The sequence below is a fragment of the Scomber scombrus genome, unplaced genomic scaffold, assembly GCF_963691925.1.
Source record: "Scomber scombrus unplaced genomic scaffold, fScoSco1.1 SCAFFOLD_356, whole genome shotgun sequence".
Lineage (NCBI taxonomy): Eukaryota > Metazoa > Chordata > Actinopteri > Scombriformes > Scombridae > Scomber > Scomber scombrus.
In genome coordinates this window covers 3,783-24,187 of record NW_026910387.1, presented here as the reverse complement: position 1 = coordinate 24,187, position 20,405 = coordinate 3,783, and the positions used below count along the sequence as shown (strand labels likewise).

The following is a 20,405-nucleotide window of genomic DNA, read 5'->3' as shown; positions in this document are numbered from 1 at the left end:
AGGAAGGAAGGAAGGAGGTGAATGAAACAGTGAATTTAAATAGACTAAAGGGATTTAATGATTTGTGTCCTAAGAAGAAAGAACAAAAGAGAAGATTATATTTTATACCTCTTCCAGTTGCTCCTGGGTGTCAGTGTGTGTTGGTGTAATACATCTTCCGGCCAATAGGCAGCACTGTTGCCTCACTGTGAGTTTCTCCCTCAGCTCACAGTTCTCTCTGCTCAGCGTCTCCAGCTGGTGTTCAACTACAGACCAACACGTCTCTCTGTGCTCAAACTGCTGCTGAAGGGCCTCCAGCTGCTGCCTGAGGGCCTAAACACACACACACACACACACACACACACACACACACACACACACACACACACACACACACACACACACACACACACACACACATAAAAACCCACACATTGCAATACACACAAAAACACACACATTGAAACACACCCACACACACACCCACACATCAAAACGTACACACACCCACACACACACATCGAAACACACACACGCACATACATTCAAGCGCGCGCACACACACACACACACACACACACACACACACACACACACACACACACACACACACACACACACCACAGTTTAAAAACACAGGTATGTTTGTGAGTCATGTGTTGACTTAAAGCAGGGCTAGGAGTGTGTGTGTGTGTGTGTGTCTGTTTGTGTGTGTGTGTGTGTGTGTGTGTGTGTGTGTGTGTTTGCTGCTGTTTGCACAGATTTACGCCACCATGTGTTTAACAGCTCAGCGTCACACCTGATTACACAAACACAGGAAGTAGTTTACAGTTAAATTAAGTCAAAATGAAACCGACTTCTGTTGTTTATCATCCATAGAACTGTAAACACCTGATGATGCATTATGTTGAATATAGTCTGAGGAACACTGTAAACTTTCTCCAGGACTCTACTATAACCCTCCTGTTGTCCTCAGGTCAAGGGAGGACAGGAAGATGTAAGGAAGGAAGGGAGGAAAAAAGGGAGGAAAGGAGTAAGAAGGGAGGAAAAGAGGAAGGAAGTAAGGAGAGAAGGAAGGGAGGCAGGAAAGGAGGTAGGAAGGAAGGAAGGAAGGAAGGAAGGAAGGAAGGAATGAAAGAAGGAAGTGAGGAAAGAAGGAAGGAAGGGAGGAAAGAAGGAAGGAAGGAATGAGGAAGGACGGAAGGAAAGAAAGGAGTAAGGAGGGAGGGAGGAAAAGAGGAAGGAGGTAAGGAGAGAGGGAAGGGAGGAATGAAAGGTGGAAGGAGCAAGGAAGGAAGGAAAGAAAGGAGTAAGGAGGGAGGGAGGGAGGAAAAGAGGAAGGAAGTAAGGAAGGAAGGAAGGAAGTAAGGAAGGAAGGAAGGAAGGAAGAAGGAAGGAAGGAAGGAAGGAAGGAAGGAAGGAAGAAAGGAGTAAGGAAGGAGGAGGGAGCAAAGAAAGAGGAAGGAGGGGAAGAACGAAAGGAAAAATTAAAGAAAGAGGAAGGAAGGAAGGAAGGAAAGAAGGAACAGTCAAAAGAGACGGGGTCAATTTGACAGTTATGATACAGTTTAATACAGTTGTGACTTTAAACCTGTTGGTATGTTAAGTTTCGAGTCACGTCAAACGGTGATTTCCAGTTTCCAGCCTGATGAGCAGGTGACTGACATCGAGGGAGGGAAACAAAACAAAAAGCAAACTGGCAGCAACTCGTTCTTATTCTAAAGAAAAGCCTCAAATATAATTAATGAAAAGATAAGAAAGAAAAGAAAGTAGGGCAAACACTTGAGAAGTTAATTTATAGTCATTCAAGCGATGACAACATGAGTCAGATAATTATGAGTTAGTTCCCTGCAGCGTCTTGCTCCACATTCATGCAAAACCACACACACACACAGAGCACACACACACACACACACACACACACACACACACACACACACACACACACACACACACACACACACACACACACACACACACACACACACACACACACACACACACACAGAGAAACACATGCACACACGCACATTGAAACTCACAGAGAGAAACACACACACACAAACACACACTCATTGAAACACACACACACACACAGAAACACACACACAGCAAACACACACAAACACTCACACACACATTGCAATACACGCACACACACAAAAACACACACAGAGAAACAAACCCACACACACAAACATTGAAACACACACACAAAGACATTGAAACACACACACACACACACACACTCACAACCAGAACACACATTGAAACACACACACACACACACACAAACACACCACACATTGAAACACACACAGAGAAACACGCAGACATTGAAACACACACACACACACACACACACACAAACACACACACATTGAAACACACACACAGAGAAACATGCAGACATTGAAAAGCACACACACACACACACACACACACACACACAAACACACACATTGCAATACACGCACACACACAAAAAATAAACACAGAGAAACACACGCATACACAATACACACATTAAAACACACACAACGCAGACATTGAAACACACACACACACAAACACACACACATTGAAACACACACAGAGAAACACGCAGACATTGAAACACACACACACACACACACAAACACACATACATTGAAACACACACAGAGAAACATGCAGACATTGAAACACACACACACACACTACACACACACAAACACACACATTGCAATACACGCACACACACAAAAACAAACACAGAGAAACACACGCATACACCAATACACACATTAAAACACACACACAAAGACATTGAACCACACACACACACACACACACAATCTTTAAGTGGCGGTAATGTGCACAGTCATAGTCCATAATCCCTGAATTGACAGGCTGAAGTGGAGCCTGAAGGCATCACACACACACACACACACACACACACACACACACACACACACACACACACACACACACACACACACACACAACACACACACACACACCACTACACACACACACACCCACACACTGGGATTAAAGCAGCTTGTTATTTAATACATTAAGTGATGGGTGGATGTATAAATGGAGCGTATCACAGATTCACTGAGGAGGCAAAAACCGACCTTTGTTCCTATAATCTGTTATTCTGGTTGTTAATCTGGTCAAATAAAAACATTTAGATATAAAAAAAATAAAATAAAATAAAATCATTAAGAGAAAGAGTCCAGCTGTTTTATTTCTTTATTAACATTCCTGTCGTCCTCCCGGGTCAAATTGACCCCGTCTTTTTTGACTGTTCCTTCTTTCCTCCCTCCCTCCTTCTCTCTTTCTTTCCTTCCTCTGTCTTTCCTTCCTTCCTTCCGCCATCCCCCTTTCTTCTTCCTTCTGTCCTTCTTCCTTCCTTCCTCCCTACCTCCTTCTTTCCTTCCCTCCCTCCTTCCTTCCTTCCTTCCTTCATTTCCTTCCTCCCTTCCTCCTTGTCTCTTCCTTTCCTCCTCCCTTCCTTCTTTCCTCTGTCCTTCTTTCTTTCCTTCCTTCCTCCCTTCTTCTTTTCCTTCCTTCATTTCTTTCCTGCCTTCTTTCCTCCTTCCTTCCTTTTTCCTCCCTTTCTTCCTTCCTCCCTCCTTTCCTCCCTTCCTCCTTGTATCTTTCTTTCCTCCTCCCTTCCTTCTTTCCTCTGTCCTTCTTTCCTTCCTTCCTCCCTTCTTCTTTTCCTTTATCCCTCCCTCCTTCCTTCCTTCTTTCCTCCGTCCTTCCTTCATTTCTTTCCTGCCTTCCTTCCTCCTTCCTTCCTTTCCTTCCTTCTTCTTCCCTTTCTTCCTTCCTCCCTCCTTTCCTTCCTTCTTCCTCCCTCCCTTCCTTCCTTCATTTCTTTCCTCCCTTCCTTCCTTCATACATTTCTTTCCTCCCTTCCTTCCTCCCTTCCATCCTTCCTCCCTTGACTCGAGGACAACAGGAGGGTTCAAACTCATCTTGTCAAACTCATCTTCATTCAAGGAAGGAAGGAAGGAAGGTAGGAAGGAAGAAAAGATAGAAGGAAGGAAGGAAGGAAGGAAGGAAGGAAGGAAGGAAGGAAGGAAGGAAGGAAGGAAGGAAGGAAGGATGCAAGAAAAGACCGAAGGAAGGAAGGGAGAAAGGAAAGATGGAAAGAAGGAAGGTAGGAAGGAAGGAAGGAAGGAAGGAAGGAAGGAAGGAAGGAAGAGAAGACAGTAAGAAAAGATGGAAGGAAGGAAGGAAGGAAGAGAAGGAAAGACAGATGGGAAGGAAGGACGAGAAGACAGTAAGGAAAGATGGACGGAAGAAAGGGAGGAAGGAAGGAAGGGAGGAAGGAGTGAAAGACAGATGGAAGGAAGAGAAGACAGTAAGGAACGAGAGAAAGAAAGAAAGAAAGAAAGAAAGAAAGAAAGAAAGAAAGAAGAAAGAAAGGACAGATGGAAGGAAAGTGGGCCAGATTGTACTCCTCGGTGGGCCGGTTCTGTCCCACGGGCCTCATGTTTGACATCTCTGGGTTAAACTGTAACTGAGGCAGAGCAGTAGGGAGGAGAGCAGGGCTGGGTGTTACATTCATTATATATATCGGCCTCTAGAGGGCGCTGTTGTTATAAAGTGTTGGTGCTGAAAGCTTCTTTATTAAGGTGAGATGTTACCTTAGTGATCATTTCTAGAATAAACTACTTTACATTGAGGTGAGAGGATGTTTAGTGTTTCTCTTCTTTTACACAATGAGTTTATAATAAAACATCATTAATATTAAAAAGAAAGAAGAGAGAGAAATAGTTTAACTACATGTGGCTGTTGTTGGGTGTCACATGTTGGCTGGGGCCCCACAAGGGGGGGAAAGGTTAGGAGGATCCTGAGGGCCTGTGACTGACAGGGGCCTAAAAATGTTTGAACATTAGTTAAATAGTTTTTAATCAACATATCACCATTAATAGACATTAATAGAATATTTCATTTACAATAAACTGACACTTTATTTTAACCTTCCTGTCGTCCTCCCGGGTCAAATTGACCCCGTCTGTTTTGACTGTTCCTTCTTTCCTCCCTTCCTTCCTTCTGTCCTTCCTCCCTCCCTCCTTCCTTCCTTCTCTCTTTCTTTCCTCCCTTCCGTCTGTCCTTCCTCCCTCCTTCCTTCTCTCCTTCTTTCATTCATCCATCCCCCTTTCTTCCTTCCTTCTGTCCTTCCTTCCTCCCTCCTTCTTTACGTCCCTCCTTCCTGCCTTCCTTCTTTCCTCCTTCCCTCTGTCTTTTCCTTTCTCCCTCCCTCTCTCCTTCCTTCTTTCCTCCCGTCCTTCCTTCTTTCATTCCTTCCTCCCTCCTTTCCTTCCTTCTTCCTCCCTCCCTCCCTTCCTTCCTTGACTCGAGGACAACAGGAGGGTTAATGCAAAATGTTGCATGCATGTCTACACAGTGTTATATTACCACCTCGCTTCCCCGTCGCTTTTTCACGCAATACTTCTCAGTCTCAGTCTGATGCTGCTGATTCATACTCAACACTCAATTTCAGTTTTCAGAGTAGAAGAAGAAGAAGAAGTGAAAATGGATTTCACAAATGTTTCCAAACATGATTACACATGAAGTTAAATGAATATATGACTGAAACATTATTATTTTAAAACATAAATGAAGAAGCATCATTTGTAGGGCTGGGTATCGTGGCCAATTTCCTAAATCGATTAATCACGATTCGATTCGATTCAATTCAATCTGCTCTTAAATAATGAAAATGGCTCAACTGTGTTACAAAATACAAATGTACTTCACATTAAACAACAGGTTTTAACTCCAAACTTGTAAATTGGACAGTTTAAACTTGAGCTGTAAACAAAGTGTCTCAAGTCTCAAAAGTGCAATTTTGAAATTAGAAAGGAATTGCAAGTTTAAGTGTAATTAATTGTTTAATCCAGAAGTTCTTTGCTTACATACTCGTAGCTTTTGCACACAAACCTTCTCTAGTTCTCCCAAAGCTGCCGGATGAATCACGACTTCATGATTTATTGATATATAATAACTTTGAGACAGATTTTGGGGGGAAGAGATCCTGACTAACAGCACTGAGAGTTCACCAAAGCTTTCTTATCTACTCCTACACAAGGACGGACGACCCTCCCTGATCTCTGACTGGAGGTTTTTTTGGAATATACGAGTGTTATGATCATTTTGGGGAAGTATCTCGGCTTGTTTTGAGTCAGCGTGAATCAGTAGAAGCTGTGACGCCAATGATCGCATGAATAAGCCTTTAAAATTTATGACTGTCAGGAAAAAGTTAATGATCATGAGAGAAGAGTTCAACTACTTACCATGAAAGGGTGTGTGTGTGTGTGTGTGTGTGTGTGTGTGTGTGTGTGTGTGTGTGTGTGTGTGTGTGTGTGTGTGTTTTATATTCAGTGATCCAGAAATAACGGTAACTCTTAACGACCACATTAGAAAACACTGCCAAATACAATACATTGCAACACAGAAGGTCAGCACTGACGTCAAGCAGGAAGGAAGAAAAATCTGAAGATAAATGTAGAAAAACTCCAAAATTTGTGAAAGTAAAGAGGATTTAGGAAAAATAAGCTCCAGTACAGGTGAAGCAAGAAGTGGGTTTATAAGACTGTGTGCTTGGTTTGCTTTTTGTGCTGATTAATACACAATATATCAGCACTTTCTTGATTTTTGGAGCACTTTTCTTTATTATTTGGAGCTTTTACAGGCCTAACTAAAGGTGTTTTTCTATATAAGGCTCCTGCTGCCTTTATACACACACTCTCTCTCTCTCTCGGCTCTTAGGACCCAAATGCAGATACTGCAGACTCAGTCGAAGAAATACTAGCTTTATTTTTCATGCATTTCTTACGTCTAGGCTGGATTATTGTAATTCATTACTATCAGGCTCTCCTAACAAGACTCTAAAGACTCTCCAGCTGGTCCAGAATGCAGCTGCACACGTTCTGACCATAGACTGTATATAAGAAATGGACGTAACATCCATGATGTCACCCATTGGTTTGTGGACTGCTGCTCGGAGGCCAATAGTATCGGATCTGAGCAGCGCCATCTTGAAAATTTCCGGTGCATGCTGGGAAAAATAAAAACACGGATTCTACTTATATGGGCATCAGGAGGAGAAGGAGTGTGGAAGGAGGAAGGAAGGAAGGAGGGAAGGAAAGGAGGGAGGAGGGAAGGAAAGGAGGGAGGAGGGAAGGAAAGAAGGGAGGGAGGAAGGAAAGAAGGGAGGAAGGACGGACGGAGGAAAGAAGGAAGGTAGGAGGGAGGGAGGGAGAAAGGAAGGGAGGAAGGAAGGACAGAGGAAAGAAGGAAGGGAGGAAGGAAGGACAGAGGAAAGAAGGAAGGGAGGAAGGAAGAAGGAAAGGAGGGAGGAAAGGAGGGAGGAAGAAGGAAGGAAAGGAGGGAGGAAGAAAGAAGTAAGGAGGGAAGGAAAGAAGGAAGGGAGGAAGGGAGGGAGGAAGAAAGAAGGAAAGGTGGAAGGAAGGGAGGAAGAAGGAAGGAAAGGAGGGAGGAAGAAGGAAGGAAAGGAGGGAGGAAGGAAGGACAGAAGGAAGGAAGAAAGTGGGAAGGAGGAAGGAAAGAAGGAAGGGAGGCGCCCTCCTGAACCTGTGAACCAATCAACCTGTCAATCACCACGTAGCCACGCCCTAATGCATACCCTGCTTTATCGTCAAATATAAAATCAGGGAGGCCAAAATGTCCCAAATGAACATCATACTGCATTGAAGAAGGCTTTAAACTAGCGATTGAGACCATAAACACATTTTGAAAACGTTTACTGAGGTTAGAAATCAAGTGAGAAGTTGGTGAATTCTCCATTGACTTGTATAGAGACGGAAGTCATTTTGACACCAAAACGGTCGCCCCCTGGTGGCCTTTTGATAGAATGCAGTTTTAAGTTACTTCCGCGTTGGTTAGGACCCAAATGCAGATACTGCAGGCTCAGTCGAAGAAATACTAGCTTTATTTCCAACACAGATAAACCCAGGATGAATGAACAAAGGCAAAAACACACACAAGGACTTAGACGATGACTGAAGTGAAAACCAAAACCTAAATAGTGGTGATTACACAACAGGACACAAGAGACAGGTGAAACACATGAGGAAATTAACCAAGGCAGGAAAAACACAGGAAGTGAAACTAACACACACAAGGAGAAAACCTTTTAAAATAACTTGTAGACAAAGATTTTTAATATAATCGCCTTCTCCAGCTTCACTTATGAGGAAATGTAGAAATTCTTGTGCAAAATGTCTCATACTGTTATGACTGTGGCTGTAATTACTGTGAAAGTGTTTTAAATTTTTTATTGATAAAATGTGTTTTTAGTAATGCGTGCAGACAGAAGGCGATTGGTGGATTGGATCCAGATGTTTTGCTGCTTCACCACCAACAAAGCTGCTATAAATACAATCAAGATGATGTCATTCGGTTTTATTCTATGTAGTCATATTATCTTCTGTTATATTGGGTTACATTTTTATGAGGAGGCTTTAACCCTCCTGTTGTCCTCGAGTCAGGGAAGGAAGGAAGGAAGGACATAAGGAAGGAAGGAAGGACAGAAGGAAGGGAGGACAGATGGAAGGAAAGGAGGAAGGAAGGGAGGAAGAAAGAAGGAAAGGAGGGAAGAAGAAGGAAGGAAAGGAGGAAGGGAGGAAGGAAGGGAGGAAGGAAGGAAGGAAGGAAGGAAGGAAGGAAGGGAGGAAAGGAGGAAGGAAACGGGAAGGAAGTAGGGAAGGAAGGGAGAAAGAAGAAGGAAGGAAAGGAGGGAGGGAGGAAGGAAGGGAGGAAGGAAGAAGGAAGGAAATGAGGGAGGAAGGAAGGAGGGAAGGTAGGAGGGAGGGAGGAAAGAAGGAAGGAAGGAGGAAAGAAGGAAGGAAGGAAGGAAAGGAGGAAGGGAGGAAGGGAGGAAGGAAGGAGGGAAGGAAGTAGGGAAAGAAGGAAGGGAGGAAGAAGGAAGGAAGGAAGGAAGGAAGGAAGGAAGGAAGGAAGGAAGGAAGGAAGGAAGGAAGGAGGGAGGTAGGGACCGAGAAAGGAAAAGAGGAAGAGAAGAAGGAAGGAAAGAAGGACAGAGGAAAGAAGGAAGGGTGGGAAGGAAAGAAGGAAAGAAGGAAGGAAGGAACAGTCAAAACAGACGGGGTCAATTTGACCCGGGAGGACGACAGGAAGGTTAAATAAGTGTAATTTTTGTGCAAAAATTAAATAAACACATTTTTAAATAGTGCTGCGTTTATTTGGTTAGTTTCTCTTCTCTTCTATCGTCTCCTGTTTATTTTAGTGAAGGTATGTGTTTGTGTCAGGTTGTATTTGTCACTCCCGGTTAGACTTGTTCTTCTTGTTGTTTTGGCTTTTGTCCAAACTCAAGTTATACGCAGCTCTATTTATAGTTAGCTATGTAAATAAAAACCAACTTTCAGTTATTGTAGTAGGTCACAACTATGACATCATCGGCTTATCGTATAATAATTGCAAACATTCATTCATGCTTTTTATGTCTCTTAATCTGAGTCATGGTGGCATCAGGCTGAGCAATGAAACCCAGACCTCCTTCTCTCCAGTAAAAGCCCATTTGTGCTCAACGTTAAATATGAATCTGGATATGGACGGAGCTTTCTGTCCGTGCTCCGCGTTCATTTCGTCCGAATTTCTGCATGTTTCCATAAAGCCTACAGATACGGGCCAAACGGAGCAGTACCACCGTAAACCATGGGGGGGCAGCGGCGGATCGGTGCATGCATTATCAGCAGCATCATGTCTATATGTATGGACTTGACCTTTGACCCCCCCTCCAAACATTATTGTGCTATTATATAAGTGGTATAAAATCATCTTCAAATGATAATATCGTTAATCGCTATTATTTCTGAGACAATATATCGTCCAATAAAAGTAGTTATAGTGACAGACCTATATACCACTATACTAAAGTTTCTTCAGTTCCTTATTTCTAAAGTCTTCATCAGTCCAAATCTTCTAAAGCCAAATAAATAATAGTTGGACTTTACATATAAACTACTATATTTTTTCTTCTTCTGCAGAACATTAAAATAACGTATTAAATTCAGTTTAAACTTTGATTTTGGAGCATTGATTGCATTGCTGTTTTTCTCCGTAGATGCAGAAGTGTAGCACCCACTCTCCAGTCCCACCCTCTCCTTTGCATTATTATACTATCAGTGGTATAAAATGATCTGCGAATGACAATAATATCGTTTATCATGATTATTTCTGAGACAATATATCGTCCAATAAAAGTAGTTATCGTGACAGTTCCAGTTAAATACTACACTGTACTCTGGCTGGTTTCAGTGCAATAACACATGACTACATTACTGAATGTGTGTATACTCTTATGGTATGACAGCATTCAGTTTCATCTTGGTTATGCTGATAAAGTCATTAGTTCAGGTAATATGATACTGTATGCGTGATGATTGTACAGCACTTTGGTCCACGCCTTTGTTTGTATTTGAGACACGCAGATATGCTTGTACTGTATGTTATATGTTAACACTTAACACACACGAGAGGAGTGGTTTTTTGTGAGTCCCACATGGTTTCAGTAACATGGGCCCCACATGTGAAGCCTATGTGGGCTGACTGTATGAGCCCCATAAGGGATGTAATGGCGCTTTTCCATTATACAGTTCCAGCACTACTCAGCTCGACTTTACTCTGGTTTTTTTGCGGCTCCATCAGGGATAGTACCTGGTACCTGGTACTACATCAGGGATAGTACCTGGTACCTGGTAGCTGGTACTTTTTTAATATCTGCCCTGCCGAGGTTCCAAGCGAGCCGAGCCGATACTAAATGTGACGTCAACAGACTGCCGGCCACTGAGTCAAGTTGAGCCGAGTAGAGCTAGAACTGTATAGTGGAAAACAGAGCAAATTGTATGGGCCCCATATTGTTTCAGTAACATGGGCCCAACATGTGTAACTCACCCAGTTGGGCCCCACTTGAAACCCATTCAGAACCCACTTGAAGCCCATATGGGAAAACTGTGGACAAACCCACAAATGTAACCCTTATGGGGCCCACATGGACATGCTGGCTGGGATATGCCCAAAATGAAATATGGAGTTACAAACCTGACAGCAGCGTTATTTAATCCAAATAAAATATTGTTTCCATGACAATTAAGTCTCATGATTGATTGTTTTTTTAATTTCTGACTGGCTGGTAAAGTGATTATTATTGTTTAGCAGGCCATAATGCACTGTGGTCAGGTTGTTTCAATGAGTGTGTGAGAAAAATGGTCATCTAGCAGAAAAGGGACGAAAGCTGATGCATGAGCTTCGGCAGTGCACAGGGGCCTCTGGTAGGATTAATGCAGCCTTCATCAGATGAGAAGTGAAAATGAACCACTGTGGACTGAGCTGACTTTAGCAAAACCTTTTATTTGCAGCTTCTTCAGGTTCATTCAGCAAAATTACAGAAGTATAACATGCATACTGGGTTTAGGACATGTTTAACTTAACTTAGAGAAAATGTCCCTTCTTCTCTCAGGCAACAGGCTGCAAAGCTATTGTTTGTTTCCCTGCTGGTGTGTGTGTGTGTGTGTGTGTGTGTGTGTGTGTGTGTGTGTGTGTGTGTGTGTGTGTGTGTGTGTGTGTGTGTGTGTGTGTGTGTGTCATTGTTTCAGGTCAGGTGGGTTTGGTGCACACTTCTTAACCCCTTACATACTGTTCGGAGTCAAATTTGACCCAATTTCTTTTAGCTCGACTCCCTAAATGTGACCCCAAGTATAGATAAATATAAATAAAATGCACCTTTTTTTAATGTTTGTGCAGCTAAAACACATTTTTGAAGATGCAAATGTAAAAATTTGAGATGTTTTTATTATTTTTTTTAATTCAAAAAATACAATTAAAACATGTTATATTCTTCATATTGTTTAAAATGGATCATAAAATAGTGATTGTGAATGTCTTTTTTCCTCCATAAATAAACAGATAATAGAATATGAACAGTATGTAAAGGGTTAAATATGAAAACACACGCCTTTGTCCCTTAGTATAACATTATAAAAGACTACTGTATTCTATATTGTATAATCCTGCAAAACCAAATAAAAGAAGATTTGAATAAAGAAGCTTGTTCTCTGCTAAATGCAAATGACTTGGAAACACTGATCTCACCAGTTCTGCAGCATGCACGCTGTCAGAGGAGGAAGGGTTAATGTGAGGAGGAAGCATTAATGTGAGGAGGAGGCAATAATGTGAGGAGGAAGCATTAATGTGAGGAGGAAGCATTAATGTGAGGATGAAGCATTAATGTGAGGAGGAAGGGTTAATGTGAGGAGGAAGCATTAATGTGAGGAGGAAGGGTTAATGTGAGGAGGAAGCATTAATGTGAGGAGGAGGCATTTTTTGTGAGGAGGAGGCATTAAAGTGAGGAGGAGGCATTAATGTGAGGAGGAGGCATTAATGTGAGGAGGAGGCATTAATGTGAGGAGGAAGGGTTAATGTGAGGAGGAAGCATTAATGTGAGGAAGAAGCTTTAATGTGAGGAGGAAGGGTTAATGTGAGCAGGAAGCATTAATGTGAGGAGGAGGCATTAATGTGAGGAGGAAGCATTAATGTGAGGAGGAGGCATTAATGTGAGGAGGAAGCATTAATGTGAGGAGGAATCATTAATGTGAGGAGGAAGCATTAATGTGAGGAGGAAGAAGCTTTAATGTGAGGAGGAAGCATTAATGTGAGGATGAAGCATTAATGTGAGGAGGAAACATTAATGTGAGGATGAAGCATTAATGTGAGGAAAAAGCTTTAATGTGAGGAGGAAGAAGCTTTAATGTGAGGAGGAAGCATTAATGTGAGGAGGAAGAAGCTTTAATGTGAGGAGGAAGCATTAATGTGAGGAGGAAGAAGCTTTAATGTGAGGAGGAAGCATTAATGTGAGGAGGAAGAAGCTTTAATGTGAGGAAGAAGCTTTAATGTGAGGAAGAAGCTTTAATGTGAGGAGGAAGCATTAATGTGAGGAGGAAGCATTAACGTGAGGAGGAGGCATTAATGTGAGGAGGAAGCATTAATGTGAGGAGGAAGCATTAATGTGAGGAGGAAGCATTAATGTGAGGAGGAAGCATTAATGTGAGGAGGAAGCATTAATGTGAGGAGGAGGCATTAATGTGAGGAGGAAGCATTAATGTGAGGAGAAGGCATTAATGTGAGGCGGAGGCATTAATGTGAGGAGGAATCATTAATGTGAGGAGGAGGCATTAATGTGAGGAGGAGGCATTAATGTGAGGAGGAGGCATTAATGTGAGGAGGAAGCATTAATGTGAGGAGGAGGCATTAATGTGAGGAGGAAGCATTAATGTGAGGATGAAGCATTAATGTGAGGAGGAAGCATTAATGTGAGGAGGAGGCATTAATGTGAGGATGAAGCATTAATGTGAGGAGGAAGCATTAATGTGAGGATGAAGCATTAATGTGAGGAGGAAGCATTAATGTGAGGAGGAAGCATTAATGTGAGGAGGAGGCATTAATGTGAGGAGGAAGCATTAATGTGAGGAGGAAGCATTAATGTGAGGAGGAGGCATTAAAGTGAGGAGGAAGCATTAATGTGAGGAGGAAGCATTAATGTGAGGAGGAAGCATTAATGTGAGGATGAAGCATTAATGTGAGGAGGAAGCATTAATGTGAGGAGGAAGCATTAATGTGAGGAGGAAGCATTAATGTGAGGAGGAAGCATTAGTTAATTACTATCAAAACGTGCAAAGTGACACATATTAAAGGTTTTGTAAAATCCCTGAAGTTTCACAAGGTAGCAGTAGAACCGGCTCAGGAGTGATCGAACGTGTGAATGGGACATGACAGGAGCAGCCGGTGTTGTGAAATTAGGTCAATGATGTCATGAGAAGAACTCTGAAAGGTGTGAAGCAACGCTGCAAACACACCGACTGAAACTGCCAAACCAGCATTTAAAAAAAAAAACCTTTGTGTCGTCCTCCTGGGTCAAATTGACCCCGTCTGTTTAGACTGTTCCTTCTTTCCTCCCTTCCTTCCTTCCGTCTGTCCTTCCTTCCTCCCTCCCTCCCTCCTTCTCTCTTTCTTTCCTTCCTCTGTCTTTCCTCCCTTCCTTCTTTCCTTCCATCCTTCCTTCCTTCCTTTCCTTCCTCCCTCCCTCCTTCTCTCTTTCTTTCCTCCCCACTACCTTCCTCCCTTCCTTCTTTCTTTCCTTCCTCCCTTCATTCCTTGCTCCCTCCTTCCCTTCCTCCCTCCCTCCTTTCCTTCTTTCCTCCCTTCCTTCCTTCCGTCTGTCCTTCCTTCCTCCCTCCCTCCTTCTCTCTTTCTTTCCTTCCTCTGTCTTTCCTCCCTTCCTTCTTTCCTTCCATCCTTCCTTCCTTCCTTTCCTTCCTCCCTCCCTCCTTCTCTCTTTCTTTCCTCCCCACTACCTTCCTCCCTTCCTTTCCTCCCTTCCTTCCTCCCTCCTTTCTTTCTTTCCTTCCTCCCTTCCTTTCTCCCTCCTACCTTCCTCCCTTCCTTTCCTCCCTTCCTCCCTCCTTTCTTTCCTTCCTTCCTTCATTCCTTGCTCCCTCCTTCCCTTCCTCCCTCCCTCCTTTCCTTCTTTCTTTCTTTCTCCCTTCCTTCCTCCTTTCCTCCCTCCGTCCTACCTTACTCCTTTCCTCCGTCCTTCCTTCCTTTCCTTCCTCCCTTCCTTCCTTCCTCCCTTCTTCCTCCCTTCCTTCCTCCTTTCCTTCCATCCTTCATTCCTCCCTCTCTTCCTTCTTTCCTTCCTTTCTTCCATCCTTCCTTCCTCCCTCCCATCCTTCCTTCCTCCCTCCCATCCTTCCTTCCTCCCTTCCTTCCTCCCTCCCTTCCTTCCTTGACCTGAGGACAACAGGAGGGTTATAAGGGGATTAAAGGATTTGTTGTTGTTTCATCTTTTTTTTTTTTCTAATTGTGAAGATAAAACAAAGCAGAGTGAAAATATTAAAACCAACAGTAGATTTAATATTACCATGTAGTCGCCTTCAGGCCACTTCCACATGCTCCTGTTATTTTCCATTAAGTTAATAATATATCAACCCTGGATATTCCCTCACTGGCCGGGTCTGACGGGTTTTTCCTCCTTCACTTAAACACTAAAACACTTAAACACTTAAACACTTAAACACTCACCTGCATAGCTTCACATTCCAGTTTGCTGAGACTTTGTTGGTTTCTTGTAACTTGAGCTTCTTCTCTGTCACAAAGGATGCAATCTCTCTCTTTGTGTCTCCTCTCAAGCTCATCTTCCTGCTCCGCTCTTTGACTGCATGAAAAAACAAACACATTTAAGATTAGAAGTCTCATAAAAGTCTGAAAACAGTCTGCAGCTTTAAGAAGACTTCTCTTCCTGCTTGTGACTACTTTCACTGAGCATGCATGTTGTATATTGTCGAATTTCCCTTTTATTTATGTGTTTTTTGGTGTTTTTATTCAACTGTTAACAGGCTGTTGCTGTAAAACACGCCATAAAGAAAGCTCAATATAAACAGAAACTTACTATTATTTAGAAAAATACATTTTAAAAACCTGAATTGTGTCATTATACAGGTTAATAGTGACTCTTTTTCTATTTATTTGCTATATACTTGCTGCTGCTATAATGCAAATTCCCCTACTGTGGGACTAATAAAGGAATATGCTATATATATATATATATATATATGTTACTCATGCATTCTTATTATCATGAATCATTTGTAACTTCAACTGCATGAAAACAGAAACATTTAGGACGAGAAGTCTCATAAAATAATCTGTAATATCACCTAAAAAACACAATACTGTAGCTTTAAGAACACTTTCATATCTTGTGACTTCTCACAGTGAACCTGCACATTGTATATTGTCCATTTTCTGTTTTATTAATGTGTTTTTTTACATTTTCAGAACCTAAAGTGTTAAAAAATTTGAAAAATCCAGTCTTCAGCATCTCTTATTGTGTCATTATACAGTTTAAATCCTGACCTGACTGACTGAGCTACTAAATCTGAGACTCAAACAGGCCTAAAGACCTAAAATCAGGTAGTGAACAGGAACATTTATTAGCAGCATGTTTGTTGTTTTACATCATCGGTTGTTGTAACCAGGCTGTGAACTACAGAGGAGCCAGCTTGTCTCTATAATACTGACAATATGCTATTTCTGCCGTGCACTTTTCTATTTTTCTACATTATCATGAATCATGTGCAAAATGAGTCCATTATGGATGCATGATTCACACAAGAGATGTATTCATCACTAAATTCATGCATGCTATTCTTGCCATCAGCATCAAAACTAGTTTAACTGAAAGATCATAAAAATACACTTTCTTAGTCACCGAATCAACTTTATTCAATGATCTGTTATGTAGTAGTCAGCATGCAGTGATGCCAAAAAAAAAACCCAAATCAGCTGACTCTGCAGACCAGAGCCAGAGAGCCTCTCCTGCAGATGTTAGTGACTTGTTGCTCCTCCGGTCAAGTGGAACGTGAGAGTGTTTTGGTTTGTACCCCGATACTCTTATTTCTGTGTGACCCCCCCCCCACTATAAGTTTTGTTTCCCGCCTTTTGCCCCTCCCCTTTTGTCACTGTACTCCATGGGAAAGTTCACTTCTTTCCTGTTTGTTTGTTAGCTTCAGGTCTGCATGGTATACTAATGGGGCTTTTCCACTATACAGTTCTAGCACGGTACGGTTTTCCATTACCATAGTACCTACTCAACGTTGGCGGGGTCGTCATAGCAACGCTTCTGATTGCACTGATTGGTCAGAGAAGTCACTGGAAGAGTCATGAGTGCGACGTCCGACACAAGAATCAAATCAAGTTTCACGCGTGTTAACATGGCCGAGCAGCAAGTACACCATCACCTCCATGTCCTCCATTGTTTATGTGTTTTGTGTCGCGTATATAAACTAAGTCACGGCAGTTTCGCGCAGCCGTGCTAGGACAACCCCGCCCACATTGAGAAGGAACTATAGTAATGGAAAACGACCTGGTACCAATACGGTACGCCATTAGACCCCATAAGGGGCCTACATTGTTTCACCCAGTCTGGCCCCACCTGAAACCCAGTCAGAACCCACTTGAGGCCCCATATGGGCAAACACAGGTGTGGTCACCATGGAAACTGTGGACAAACCCACTCGGGACCCATATTTGCAGCCCGAAGTGAAACCTTATGGGCTCAATTAAAGACTCCAGCTAAAAGAATTTATCCCTGAACAGTATGTAAGGGGTTAAAAAGTGTGCACAATAACACACACACACACACACACACACACACACACACACACACACACACACACACACACACACACACACACACACACACACACACACACACACACACACACACACACACACACACTGGCTGGATACTACTCTCAGTGAGCCTGCACATTGTTTACTGTCTAGTTTCATTAATGTGGTTTTCCATCCTTGTTTTTACTTTTAACTGCTGCTATAAAAAAAACCGACATAAATAAAAGCTCAAATCAATAACAGACTGAGACTCAAACAGGCTTAACCTTCCTCGTCTGTTTTGACTGTTCCTTCTTTCCTCCCTTCCTTCCTCTCTCTTTCCTCCCTTCCTTCTTTCCTTCCTCCATCCCCTTTTCTTCCTTCATTCTGTCCTTCCTTCCTCCCACCCTCCTTCCTTCCTTCCTTATTTCCTCTGTCCTTCCTTCCTTCCTTCCTTCCTCCCTCCTTCTCTCTTTCTTTCCTCCATCCTACCTTCCCCCCTTCCTTCTTTCCTCTGTCCTTCTTTCCTTCCTTCCTCTTTTCCTTTTTCTTCCTTTCTTCCTTCTCTCCTTCCTTCCCCCCTCTTTTCCTTCCTTCCTTCCTCCCTCCCTCCCTCCTTTCCTTCCTTCCTTCTTTCTCCCTCCCTCCCTCCCTCCCTCCCTCCCTCCCTCCCTCCCTCCCTCCCTCCCATTCCTTCCTTCCTTCTTTCCTTCTTCTTTTTCTTCCTTCCTCCCTCCCTCCTTTCCTTCCTTCTTTCTCCCTCCCTCCCTCCTTTCCTACTTTCCTTCCTTCCTTCTTTCCTCCGTTCTTTCTTCCTTCTCTCCTTCCTTCCTTCCTTCCTCTTTTCCTTCCTCCCTCCATACTTTCCTTCTTTTTTCCTCCTTCCTTCCTTGACTCAAGGACACCAGGAGGCTTAAAGACTTAAATCAGGAAGCAGTATTAACATTTATTATTAATAGCAGCATGTTGATGATTGATTGTCACTGCGCCTCCCACCTACAGTCTGGTTCTGCCTGAGGCTTCTCTTCCTGTTAAAGGAGTGTTTCCTTGTTCCTCATGTGGTAATGTTGGTAGTACTCATTAAATTAAAGAGCACAGTCTAGACCTGCTCTATGTGTTAAGTGACTTTAGGTGCCATATAAATAAAGATTGATTGATGTTATGTGTCAGTCTTCTCTCAGGGAAAAAACGTGAGATGACATAGTAGTGGTTAGACAATGACAATGAATCATTTAACATGATTTTTCAGGTATTTCTAAGCAGCAGAAACATTTCCTTAAAGTGTGATTTCCAGTGAAGTTGTGTAGTTATTATAAATGTTGTGGCAGATCTCTCTAGAAACTGGTAAAAAAAATAACAACAAATGTGGGTCTCCTGTGCAAATAACAGCAGCTAGAAATGAACTTAATCATTTATTATGACATTAAATTAAGCTGTTAAAGTGTAGAGTAGTAGTGGTGGTACTTTGTTTTTTTGATTTGTGCAGATTGATTTGATGCTTGCACACTGCAGGTGGAAATAAACAGATTTAAACAGATGATAAACTGATGTTGAGGCACCTGCTTCCTGCCTTAAAGTACTGTTGATCAGTTAATACGCTAGAAAACATCCTGTTTTACTATCAGAAGACCATCTCTTGTGTGTGTGTGTGTGTGTGTGTGTGTGTGTGTGTGTGTGTGTGTGTGTGCGTGTGTGTGTGTGTGTGTGTGTGTGTGTGTGCATGCATCTGTGTCTGCAGAAAAACCACACAGTTGGTTTTTACCAGTGAATTCCCCTCCACCTGCGTGCCGCCTTGTTTTCAGATGAAAGACGATTCTTCTTCTGTGGTTTCAGATCGCGTGGCTGCTTCAACACTTTCTGACCACCGAGACCTAGACGTGGAAAAAAAAAAAAAAAAAAAAACACACACACACACACTTCCATCTTGTTATCTTGTATTGCTTCTTTTATTTATATGATTTTAACAGGGAAGAAAATATATATATTATATTTTAACCTTCGTGCCGTCCTCCCGGGTCAAATTGACCTCGTCTGTTTTTTACTGTTCCTTCTTTCCTTCCTCCCTCCCTCCCTCCTTCTCTCTTTCTTTCCTCCCCATTACCTTTCTTCTTTCCTCTGTCCTTCTTTCCTTCCTTCCTCCTTTCCTTCCTCCCTCCTTACTCCTTTCCTTACTCCTTTCCTTCCTTCCTTCCTTCCTTCCTTCCTTTCTTCCATCCCTCCCTTCCTTCCTTCCTTCTTTCCTTCCTCCCTCCCTCCTTACTCCTTTCATTCCTTCCTCCTTCCCTCCCTTCCTTCCTTCCTCCTTTCCTTCCTCCCTCCTTTCCTTCCTCCTTCCCTCCTTTCTTCCCTCCCTCCCTTCCTTCCTTCTTTCCTTCCTCCCTCCCTCCTTACTCCTTTCATTCCTTCCTCCTTCCCTCCCTTCCTTCCTTCCTCCTTCCCTCCCTCCTTACTCCTTTCCTTCCTTCCTCCCTTCCTTCCTTCTCTCTCCCTCCTTACCCCTTTCCTCCCTCCCTCCTTACTCCTTTCCTTCCTTCCTTCCTTCCTTGACCTGAGGGTTAAGCTACTTAAAGACACTTTAAATAAGCAGACGATCATAAAAACAGCCTAAAAGCATCGAGTACAGATGAGAGTAAGAAAGAAAATATTAAAACCAGACATGAGCCCAAAACCATTAAATGTGTTAAAATAGAAGCTGGAACTATTACCGTCAGTCTGACTGGGAGAATATTCCTCTGCTGGGTTTAACTGGTGAGACCCCAGGCTGAGACTGGGAGGAGGGGGGGGGTGGAGGGAGCTTGGGAAACTGGTGACACTGGGAGGATGAGTTATCTTCATCCTCCCTGCTGCTGCTGGTGGTGGGAGGAATCCTGAGAAAAGAGCTGCAGTCTGAAGGAGGGAGGGAGGAAGGGAGGAAGGAAAGGAAGGAAGGGAGGAAGGAAGGAAAGAAGGAGGGAGGGAGGAAGGAAGGACAGAAGGAAGGAAGAAAGGGGATGGAGGAAGGAAAGAAGGAAGGGAGGAAGGAAGGAAAGAAGGAGGGAGGGAGGAAGGATGGACATAAGGAAGGAAGAAAGGGGATGGAGGAAGGAAAGAAGGAAGGGAGGAAGGAAGGAAAGAAGGAGGGAGGGAGGAAGGATGGACATAAGGAAGGAAGAAAGGGGATGGAGGAAGGAAAGAAGGAAGGGAGGAAAGAGAGAGGAAGGAAAGAAAGAAAG

At 42.9% G+C, this 20,405-nt stretch overlaps 1 protein-coding gene across 1 annotated transcript; it reads right to left on the bottom strand.

Annotated features, from left to right (window-relative positions):
• Positions 1–108: 108 nt before the first annotated feature.
• Positions 109–20,184, bottom strand: LOC133976973 (centromere protein J-like; the record flags this gene model as incomplete). The annotated part of the gene is made up of 4 exons (XM_062415113.1): positions 19,899–20,184; positions 18,956–19,064; positions 15,103–15,235; positions 109–312 (listed from the first exon to the last, which is right to left on the bottom strand). Coding segments are annotated over exons 1-4 (576 nt in total), but the record flags the coding sequence as incomplete, so codon positions are not given.
• Positions 20,185–20,405: the final 221 nt, after the last annotated feature.